Source organism: Charadrius vociferus, unplaced genomic scaffold (genome assembly GCF_000708025.1).
Source record: "Charadrius vociferus isolate BGI_N301 unplaced genomic scaffold, ASM70802v2 scaffold385, whole genome shotgun sequence".
In the NCBI taxonomy this organism is placed as follows: Eukaryota; Metazoa; Chordata; class Aves; order Charadriiformes; family Charadriidae; genus Charadrius; species Charadrius vociferus.
The window spans coordinates 3,224,545-3,236,632 of record NW_009648925.1 but is presented as its reverse complement, the minus strand read 5'-3'; the positions used below and the strand labels follow the sequence as shown (position 1 = coordinate 3,236,632).

Here is a 12,088-nt window from a genome sequence, read left to right as displayed (position 1 = left end):
GCTCTGGGCTGTTAACTCCTTCTGGCGCTGCCTGAGGCGCCAGGCCGGCGGCCTCGCTGAGGTGATTCCCGGGGGATCGTCCCTACCGCCGGTCCCACCCGCCAGAGAGCGGCTGGGTTTAACCAGTCCCCGCCATAACGGGAGGTAAACGGGGTTATCTCCGTGTTCTGCCTCATCTTCAAGGCCCTTGCGGGGCAGCTTTCCCTGGAAGAAGGGGGTAAAGGGGAACTGCGACCTGCTCGAGATGACAGATATGTCAACACCAAGTACCGGTGACTAAAACACTAGTGAAGGAAGGTAAAGCCCCAAAGAAATCTCTCCCAACCTTGGCACCTATTGCTCATACAACAGTTAAGGCTAAAATACGAATACAGGCTTTTGGGGTTTGTTTTTGTTTGGGATTTTTGTTGTTGTTTTTTCAACCACCTAAGCCACCGCCCGTGTTTTCATCTGACAGTGTTGTGACACGGTCTTACTGGAGGCTATATTCTCTAACCTGGTTAGCCAGAGCGGTCAAGGGGCACGGGGAGGATACGGCAGCTGTTCCCAACACCTTTCAAACACCCGACTCTTCTACAGTGCTCTTTCAGATGATCCGCTCTTTCTGCAGATGCCAGTTAGCCAATTAATGATTTACAGTGTTTTGAAGGTAAGCATCATATGTACTAAGAATAATAATATCACTTGATGTTCTGTATCATGTTTTATTAAAAACAAACTGTCAAATCAGATAGCTCCTTAGTTTAAGTAGCTGAAACTCATAATTGTCTAGATGTTTGTCCAAACATTGAAAATCCCTGCTCACGAGTAGCCCTTAGTAGTAGTAGTGCTGAAGCTGTGGTTATCAAAGGACAGAGATAAGGCAAGGTTTGTAGAGAGGCAGCATTGGCAGATACAGTTGGAAAAAACAGATAACCTTTCAAACACAAGCCTTTCACGTGTCCTTTACACTTGCAAGTAACTCCACAAATTACAGCAATTTAGGCTTTTCTGCATTTCATTGAAGCTTTGTAAAATCATATGCTGAATTTTCAGCAGCTGCTTCCACAGAGCATCTTTCACTTACCAGGAATATACAGTTAAATATTTTTACTACAAAAAATGCACATTGGTGCCCACTTATGTGGCATTTTCCTGCCAGATGCTACATACTGCAGCTGATCAATATTGCCTTCATAGTTCCTTTTCCATGAGGAGACATTTTTTATGTATAAATACTACTGTCTTTCAGATGGAGTTTATCTTTTCTTGGGATACTGTACAATGCTGTCACTATCCGTACACTAGAGTAGAACAAAACTCAAGAATTCTGTGGTTGGTTACTCTGGCTGCACAGTGCCTGAACTCTAGGGATAAAGACAGTGAAACAATTTTTCATTGAGTTGTAAATTGGGACAGTTCTTTTTGTTTTGTACACAAAGTCCCATTTTGGAGTTCTCTCAAAGGCAGCAAAAAAAGATCTCACTTTTCACAAAAATGTGCAACTGTAAAACCAAGTAAAGGCAGAAAGATGACCCGCAACAACTTCATGTTTAAAATTAATTCTGCTTGACAGAAAATGCCTAAGTAGGCACGTATAAGAACCAGACACATTCCAAATCCGACATCGACATCTTACTACATTTAGTTCTGGATATCAACAAAGCATTGCTTAGGTAATGGGCCGAATAATTTTAAGGTTCCTATGTTTCATCACTGGGACTAAGTCAGGTCTTATTTAGCTTTTGCATCATGATAACCTCGGGAAACCTGAATCTAAGGCAGGATTCCACTGTACAGTAAGCTGTAGCCCCTTCTCCAGAAAGTTTACATATACAGCTCCCGGAAACTGGTAGTTTCAATTCTAGAGTATCATTTTTGTTTCTTTTCACTATGTCATTTTGTTTGACATATGAATAGTTCTGCCTTTTTCTAATGTTACAATAATTGATGCTAAAGCTGAAGAGCAAAGTTGGTTTGTGTTTTTTTTTTAAAAAAAATCCGTAGCCAGAGGGGAAAAAACCTTTGTCCTTGCTAGAGGGGAAAAAAAAAGTCTTCAACCATTTGTAACTTTAAAAACAGGTAGGTAAATATGAGGCGGTGAATTTAAAGAAATGTAAAGGAGCAGTTAGAAAAGATTCTTCAAGAAATCTGTAACTTCTGAAAACAGTAAGGATGCTGTATTAGAAGCAAAGAGTAATGCCAAATCATCAGGCACTTCACGTAACGAGGACATACAGGGCTATGACAAAGAAGATATAAGATTCCACACAGATACAAAAAGTCTTAAAACAAATGCCTACTTTTAGGTGATCATAGTACTGAATCTCATGTCTCGGAACTGTAGAAGAAGAAAGGTAACTAGTAGGATATTGTAATATTAAGGATACAGATTATAATGCGGACAGCTTGCTTACAGCTTTCATTCCGACATGCAGTTTCTTCAAGCACTGGCTTCTTGTGTCTAATTCAGGAACCTGATTATAAACAGCAGATAAGGAACTATGTGTGTGTCACCCGAGAGAGTTATGCGACAAAGCAAAACAACAACGTAGCCTAGGTGGCTGTAAAGTCATTTACATGTCCAACATTTATTATAAGAACATTCAGGCAATTATTCTCTGTTAATAAATTATACAAAGATAACAGTTACCTTTTCCTTTGGTGACTTAGTCCAGTCAATTTCTGAAGAATGACTGTAAGAGTGAGGAGCTTCTATATTGCAGTCCCAACTCGGCTATTTACAAACTATGACCTTAGTCCATACAAGTATTCTTTGTATTCTAATCTGTTAAATGAGAATATTTATTTGCTCTGTTCATAGAGATCAACAAACAGAAATATCACATGACTACCTATGCGCCAAAACAGAGAAACTTACTATTCCTTTTCTAGAAAGGCTAGTGTTCCACCTTCCACCCTAGCCTAGCCTTCCCAATTCTACGCACTCAATCATAAAAGCTATTCCTTTTTTGGGGGAGCAAAATTTCATTAGATAACTTTCAATCATTATTTAATAAAATTCTGTGCCTCTCTCTTTTTCAAAAAGTGTTTCACACTTTTTTAAGTGAAGCACAGATGTAATGTTCTTCAACACATAAGGAGTTCACATAAATTCTGATTACAGATGTAGCCTCATAAATCTGTATCAAAACATTTTTTGCTTTATTATTATTACAACAGGCGCAGTAGACAAACATTAGCATTCTTTCTTTGCATTATTTACTTAAAATGGGGAATAATATCTAGATAGTAACCTCAGAATACATGTCACACATTTCACTTTTCGTGGCCTTCATGCACTACAAGATTCATGCAAGTATTAAATCCAGAAAACTAAAATATCAATACACTCTAAATTAGTGAAGCATTTATAAAACAAGTTTTTGGTCCTTTCATTGACTATCTTTGCATAGTCCAAAGCAGCCCTCTGAAACCCAGAGACAGTAAGAGAATCCAGCTTGGAGGCATGAAATGCTGAAACTGAACAAGCTGCTACTATGTATTCTGTTTCTCCTCCCCCCCCAGTCCGATGATTCACAAGGAATAGAACCAAAAGTGAGTACAAAACTGTGAAAACACAAAACCACAGCCTTTAAAAAGTAAACAAAAACCCCAACACAAAACAACCTGACTCATCAATAACACTTAGGTTTTTTAGGGGTACACAGAAGCCTAGCAAGACAAGATAGTTATTGAATGAAGTTTATCAGCTTTTCTGTAACAGCATCCACAATATTTCACTCCAAATGCAAAACTAAAAATATTTGCATTCCTATGCTGTTGAGGACAAGCTAGAGCCAGGCTGCAGATCTGCAACACATGCATATGCACAGGATTGCATCGTGAACTTCACCATAACGCAAATAATTCATGTGGTCGTTCACAGGGATTTCACATAATCCCGACATTAACAAGAAGTAGCTAAGGACTTCAGTTCTTTACAAAGATTGTGAACGTAGCAGCTCATTTGTTAACTGTAGCCCTTATATACCTACTTAGTATTCAGCCTTGCTTGATCACCTATGGATAATATCAAAGCAACAGAATGGCTGAAATATTTGTCCCGAGTGGACTCCTGTAGCCTGTATGAAGCTCAGAGCAGAACAGTTATGCTTTTGGCACATAAGCTGTTCGGTTTTAAGCTAGTTTATCAAATACCTTTACACAAGGTAAAGATATATTTATCTGCAGTACAAGCACAAATAGTTAAGGGGCACCAATAAGTTAAGGTCATGCATGCCTAAAATAGAAGTGTGTGATAGGCCTTGTCATTATAGCACTAAGCACACCAGCAACTCATCAACTTTCACTACCAGGAAGCCTAGCTCCAATACACCTGAAAACAGGGCCCAGAGTCAGGTTGCTTTGCCCATCAAATTTACACTGAAAAAACCAGACTGATACTGTCCTAATTATGTAAGGAACCACAAGAGGGTGCATGGAAAAGTGCTATTCTGTGCACAAGACCAGCAAAACCTAGTCTCAAATGTTACCATCTTATTTTCTGTGTCCACACCCCTCCTTATTTACTCCGACATGAGACTAGCACGTGCTGTAGATGGTCTGGAGCTAAGCACAGACACAAGTTGTCGGAATTTCTGAGACTTCTGCCCTTCTTTCTAATCTGGCTAGTACCTTTTAGTGACTGTTGTCCCAGTCAGCAACAGAGAAATGGGTCAGAAAAAAAAAATACTATTGCCTACCCTTTTTTCATGACAATGCCAGGTTTCAATAAAAATATACAAAAACAGACAGCTTTTTTTACTGAGAAGTTATTCTGAATTACACAATTTCAATGGGCAGATAACAATACATTGTACAGTACATTTATTCTTAAGAATTCATAATAGGACTCCAATGATAGTTTATTCTGCAAACAAGTATCAGTTTAGAATGTGTAACTGAGAACAGCTGAATCATACGATTTTTAACACCAGTGGTACGTACCAGTTTTACATCTTTCCACCAGCAATTTATTTCTTCAAAATCTGGCATGCTATAGGCTGATCTGCAGTCATGCACCAGGAACCTGGCGCACACTGGCCCATGAATGCTTACGTCTGCCCCATGCATGTATGCACGTGCATGCCTGCAGCAGGCTTCCACACATCCTTTGATTTGACAATAGTTTTTGAAGAATAATTCAATTACCTTCAGATTGCACAGTTTACTTCTGGTAGGGCTTTAACAGTATCAACTGTTAATTTCCAGTCTCACTAAGTAAACTAACCAGCAATATCTTACTTACAATTTCACATCCATTTTCTTTTTCATGCAAGAAAGCTTTTTCTGCTGTTCCAGTTTGTTAACTTCAGAACATTTAAAGTTCTTTGTTTGCGTAATTAACACATCTAATACTCAAACCAGTAACTTTCCCAGAAGTAGTTTATACACAGGACTAAAACAGAGCACCTAACCCAGGGCATCCAGTTCCCCATAATCACGTAATAAACACCTGGTGGAGAATGAAAGGGATTTCATGTCATCAGTACACCAGACAAAACATTGCGGCATTTCCATTAAGTGCTGTTACTCTGTCTTGAAAAAAAAAACAGCAAACAAAAGAAAACAAAAAAACAAACCCAAACAACTGCACTGCCCCCGAGAAAAAAACAACTACTGGATATCAAACAAAAAACGGAAGAAAGTTTCATGTTTTGTCAACTCCCAAATATTCTTTGGGAAGCACAATGGTAGCTCTGTATCCTCCAATACCTCTCCTCTTCTTCCATCTCATCTTTTTAGTGACTGTCATTTAGTAGAGAAGACCAGTACTCATTATCTTTTTCTTATCCAGTTAGTGAAGAGGTTATATTTTACCTGAAGAAACCTTTAAGTAAAATGCAAATTGATTTCATAAAAGCAACCTAGCGTTAGGCTGTCTGGAAGGCCTTCCACTTCCTATATCCTCTCCACAACGGATTTTTTTTTTGTAGGCATGCTAGATGCAGAAGAAACAAAGGGCTGACCTTTAAACTGACATCAACTTAAAACTAATTTTAAAGAAGATACCTGAAATGCTTATACATATACTCTTCAGATTATCACTCACTGTTTTTAGAGTAAGACTAACCCACTACAGTGCCCAAGAGGCTGAATGTAGATTACACAATAATAGGATTCTGCAAGTTCAAGTGTTCAAACTAGACAATGTCAGTATTAAAGTTTTTAATATACACTCATTAAAAGTGGTATTTATATATGGTGACTATAATATTTAAGAGTGCCTAAATGACAGCTACAGATGGTTTGTAGAAGATTGTGCAGACTGTCTGAAGCAGGAGTCAAAAAGACAGAACAAAATGCAATTCAGTGTTCACAATTCAGCTGAATCAGCCTCTGCAAAAACTTCCGCTAATGAATTTCCCAGTAATAATATCCTCATGTAGTACCAGGTAATGTAAAATTTCTATGTACAAACTACACAGAATTAATTTAATCTACAGAGAGGCAGTTTGTTGTGACAGAATTTATGCAAGTATAATTAGACATGGAAGTGTTTCTAAATATTGTGAATTATGCTTTTATAGTGGAACATTGAAATAATATGCATGCACTTAAAACACTAGAAAAATTAAAACATAATATTGACAGTAACAGCTCTTCTTTCCCTGATATTAGCACATTATCAATGTCGGCACATCAAAGAGAAAAACACACCTCTGACAACAGAATCATAGAATGGCTTGGGTTGGAAGGGACCTTAAAGGTCATCTGCATCCAACCCCCCTGCCACGGTTCCACTAGACGAGGTTACTCAAAGCCCCATCCAACCTGGCCTTGACCACTTCCAGGGATGGGGTAACTTCTCTGGGCAACCTGTTCCAGTGTCTCACCACCCCGACAGTAAAGAATTTCTACCTAATATCTAATCTTAATCTACTCTCATTCAGTTTAAAACCATTACCCCTCATCCCATCACTACGCTCCCTGATAAAGAGTCCCTCCCCATCTTTCCTGTAGGCCCCCCTTAGGTACTGGAAGGCTGTATAAGGTCTCCCTGGAGCCTTTATTCTCCAGGGCTAAACAATCCCAACTCTCGCAGCCTGTCTTCATAGGAGAGGTGCTCCAGCCCTCGATCTTCATGGCCCTCCTCTGGACTTGCTCCAATAGATCCATGTCCTTCTTATGTTGGGGGCCCCAGAGCTGGACACAGTACTCCAGGTGGGGGGTCTCCCAACAGCGGAATAGAAGGACAGAGTCACCTCCCTTAACCTGCTGGCCACGCTGCTAGGGATGCAGCCCAGGATGCACATAGCTTTCTGGGCTGCAAGCACACATTGCCGGCTCATGTTGAGCTTTTCATAAACTAACACCCCCAAGCCCTCCTCCTCAGGACTGCTCTCAATCCATTCTCCACCCAGTCTGTATTTGTGCTTTAGATTGCTCCAACTCACATGCAGGACCTTGCACTTGGCCTTGTTGAACCTCATGAGGTTCATACAGGCCCACCTCTCAAGCCTGTCCAGGTCCCTCCAGATGGCATCCCTTCCCTCCAGCATGTCAACTGTACTACACAGCTTAGTCAGCAAACTTGCTGAGGGTGCACTCAGGCCCACTGTCCATGTCACCAACAGAGATGTTAAACAGCACTGGTCCCAGTACTGACCCCTGAGGAACACCAGTCATCACCACTTGGACATCAAGCTGTTGACTGCAACTCTTGGAGTGTGGCCATCCAGCCAATTCCTTATGGACCAAGCGGTCCATCCATCAAATCCATCTCTCCAATTTAGGAACAAGGATGTCATGCGGACAGTGTCAAATGCCTTGCACAAGTCCAGGTAGATGATGTGAGTTGCTCTTCCGTTATCCATCAATGCTGTAACACCATCACAGAAGGCCACCAAATTTGTCAGGCATGATTTGCCCTTAGTGAAGCCATGCTGGCTGTCACCAATCACTTCCCTATTTTCCGTGTGCCTTAGCATAGTTTCCAGGAGGATCTGCTCCATGATCTTGCTGGGCACAGAGGTGAGACTTCCTTTTTGTGTTCGAGTTTGTCTAAGAGCTCCTTGTTCATCCATGCAGGCCGCCTGACATTTTTACCCACCTTCCTCTTTGTTGGGATGCATTGCTCTTGAGCTCGGAGGAGGCAATCCTCGAATATTAACCAGCTTTCTTGGGCCCCTCTTCCCTCCAGGGCTTTATCCCATGGTAGTCTACCAAGCAGATCCCTAAGGAGGCCAGAGTCTGCTCTCCTGAAGTCCAGGATAGTGAGCTTTATGTGTGCCTTCCTCACTGCCCTAAGGATCTTGAACTCTACCATTTCATGGTCACTGCAGTCAAGGCTGCCCTTGAGCTTCACATTCCCCACCAGTCCCTCCTTGTTGGTGAGAACAAGGTTCAGCATAGCACCTCTCCTTGTTGGCTCCTAATACTAATGCCCAACTAATTTGTGAAGACATGAAAAGGGCTTTAGGATCTTTCACATGCGTAAATGAAAGTAGTATTATGGAAAACAATGTCCAGCAGTATTGAGTTTTAAATTTTCCACCCACATTTTTAATTCCAACTGCTTCAAGGTAGCCTTCAGAAAGCACCACAGAAGCTTTATTAATTCTCTCAGCACAATATTTTAATCTTCTGACAAGTGTGGAAGAATATTTGTTTTCAGAGATGGGAAGTGGAATTGAAAAGCCTCTTGATATTGAATGGAAGTTCCAGGCAGTCAGTTGGCTTGAATCAATCAATCCCAACTCTAGAATCAGTCACACAGATATTCACACTTTATTTTATACTCAGCACACCGGCACAGATCCTTCCTCAAGTCTTATGTCAAGAATTGCCAATGCTTTATTTAAGATAAGCCTTATATACCATTGTGAAATTAATTTGGTTACAAACACAGAATCCTTATGCTTTTCAGAATTTTTAGTGTTACCCTATGTAATTAAAATTGCTTTCAAAATGCAAAGAAGACAGACAAATACCCAGTAATAGTTATTCTAAGGCACAAATGGAGCTCAGCACCACTCTTCACAGCATAACATCTCAAAGAGAAGTTTTCAATTACACAGTAGTGCTAAGTCACAGCTATCACGCGTAGGACATGTGCTGATGTTGGGCACGGCAACATTATTTCATCCCTTCTGCAGTCAAACAAAAAAATCACTGTAGTTGTACAATCTTATGACAAGCATATGCCTAGAATAATAGTTCTCACTCTGCAATTACTACTCAGTTCCTATTAGAGGATTGTAACTTGTTATTTATGAGCATAAATGGCATCTAGACACAGTATTTAAGTCTCTCTCAGGAAGTGTTAAAAATGCTAAGAACATTGCCGTGGCAGCAGACATATTATATTTAGCAAATGAACTCCAAAGTAGTCTGTTGCATTAGTTAAGCATTCCACTATATTTATAATACTCCAACGATTTTGGTTTTTTGTAGAAAAACATCACCATCTAGAGTACAGATAACAGGAGAACAAAGAGCTCGCATTCTATTGAGGATCCTTCAAGAAGTTGTGAGTACCTCTTTTAAAAGCGAAAAGCAGAGCATCAAGTTGCTTATTATTTTTGTTTGAGCTCAAAAGTTACCTATGCCAAAAAAATCTTGTAAACTGCAAGGTACACATTATATACAAATGAATAAAAATACAGCCCTAATTCACATTTTAAAAGCTTCTGCTTTTGTTCGTTAAATAGTAACAATACAACATATTTTGGTCAGAATTATTTTATTTGGATTATAGCAATTAGTATCATTGATCAGTAGGCCAAATCCAGGCAGAGAGCACAGAATCAATTTCACAAGGCAACAACACGGACTCGTATTTTAGCATACAAACCATTTCACTGCATTATCAAGTAGAAATATCTTCCAAACATGCATAAAAATTCTATGCTTAATCTTTCAGAGCTCCAGGTAATACCCGATTCCTAAATATACAAAAAATACATTTAACTTATAATAATCTTAGTGAATCAGACTTATAAAATTACAATTTTATTCTTCACAACATAGAAAAAATACAAAAATGACTGTATATAGTTTTCACCCAAATTTCACTGACATAAATATACATCAAAATGTATGATTTGATGTATACTCATGAAAATTTTGGGCTGAAAGATTTTAAAATGACATTGCAGATTGGTCCACACAAATGCCAACCTTTCTACTGATAAATTAAAAAAAGCTTTGATAGAAACATCACATTGTGAAAAATTACAATTTACCTGCACCGTAACCTGCATCTTACTGCAATTTACAATATGAACATTTCTACAATTCCAGTTGTAAACTATACACTGGTAAGAACCTTGGTCTTTTAGAGGGCAATGACTAACTTGGACAAGGCCGGCATGGTAGAACATAAAGTATTGTCGACTGAGCCAGTGCACAAAACACAAAGACTACCAAAGCAGAAAACATGTCTGCTGCAGAAGTTTGGTGATGCTGACAGAAAACATGCAAGCCAAGTAAATAGTCTGTGGGGGAAAAAAACCCCGCTAGATTTGTGACAGAGAGTACTAATCAAAGCTTCTGTTATAAAGTTCACATAAATCACATTATAATTTCAGTGACAGATGAGGGGAATTTTGTCCTTATTCTATGAGGAGAAAAACACCCACATGTGTGACCGAAGTCAGTATTAGGGCAAACCCCAAACAGTATTAGGGCATCGCACTACAGTTCTTACTCAAGATCACCTTCCAGTGATTTCCATGGAAGCTAAGCATGAAAGGGCACTGCAAGCTGAAGTGCTGGAATTTTTGTACATACTAACTGCGTGTTCATACTTCAGAATATAACTGTTAAATCAACTTTGCTGATAAGATTTCTTACTATCAAAGCAATTTCTTTTTCTTTTAAAAGGAAAAGTAACTCCATTTTCTTTTAAAAGGCTGTGGTTTATTTGCATTTGTGTGGTAAATATTTTCCATTAAAGTAAATACTCCATAACAAAGCTTATTCAGTAAAGACATCGGTTGTACAAGCCTCCTCCCTACTGGCAGCTCTCTCTGCTTCTCTGTAGTGCCAATGCTATCTAGTACATAGGAATATTACACAGCCACTTTTTTCTCCAAATTGGACCAACAAATTTGAAACCAAGTCTTTCATTTGGGCACAGAAATCCAATCAAGAAAAGTTCAGGAGCTGAGCATCGACAATATCCAGTAACCTGAGTACATCAGGAAATCAGATCTTTTAGATGACATCCTTCAGGAATATTGACACTAACTCCTTTGATAGCGAGTATAAGCAAAAGGAGATGTTCTGTTCAGAGGTGAGAGTTTACAATTTTGAACAATGAGTTCAGCAAAATGCAACATTTCTGAGGTCACTGCAACAAAGCACCACATAACCTAATGGAGAAATGAATTGGAATTGTTGCATCTTTGAAAACAAAACCACTTTGAGATTGTATATTGCTGTAGCATTTTTGATTACAGCCAATAACTGTCTCCAAAACGTTTAAAATAGAAGCAAAGATCATTATTGTCTCTTACCCTCTCCCTGCTTACAATAGTCCTGTTTGTGTTGAACAGGAAAGATGTTATATGTGTTACTGAGCATTAGGAAAATTGTTGGACTTTTTGATGGAGCCAAATGAAATTACTGAAGAATGCAAAGTTGTTTTTTTTTTTTTAAATATAGCTCTGACAAACATAAACCAGAATAACTGTAAATCCAGCTCTCCGCACGGGCTAGAACAGAGAGCCTGTGCCCTTAGTATTTACTGGCTATGTTTAGGGAGAGCTGCAATGCCTCAAGCACAAGCAACTGGGACAAAGAAATGGGCCACATCCAGGGGGAGGTGCTGGCAGGCAGAGCACGAGAATAGTATTGCAGGTACCATGGCAGTGGTCAAACCTTATTTATGCACTAAATCATGTTACAAGAGGCAAGGTAGAGAAGCCCTTGTGTTGCTGTCTAGTGGCTCTGACTGGGTGAAGACAGGACTATTCAACTGGCAATTCCTAACAGAGCAAAGACCATAATGTACATTTTGTTTTGCCTTTGCTTGGGTATCTGTTCATTTCTCTGCTCCCTTTCTCCCTTCCATTCCTCCCCCCTTCCCCCATCAACAGTTTGTTCGTAGCTTGGGGCACTGCTCACATAGCATTTGCGCATTCTGCCTCACCACAAGGTT

The 12,088-nt window shown here is 39.5% G+C and overlaps 1 protein-coding gene across 1 annotated transcript in view; it reads right to left on the bottom strand.

The window, feature by feature from the left end:
* ADCY5 (adenylate cyclase 5) overlaps positions 1-5,055 on the bottom strand; it is a 228,350-nt gene extending 223,295 nt beyond the window's left edge. The window contains 2 exon segments of the mRNA XM_009887317.1: positions 32-204; positions 4,930-5,055. Of these exon segments, the coding sequence (XP_009885619.1) occupies positions 32-204; positions 4,930-5,055 (299 nt within the window).
* Between the last annotated feature and the right edge of the window lie 7,033 nt (positions 5,056-12,088).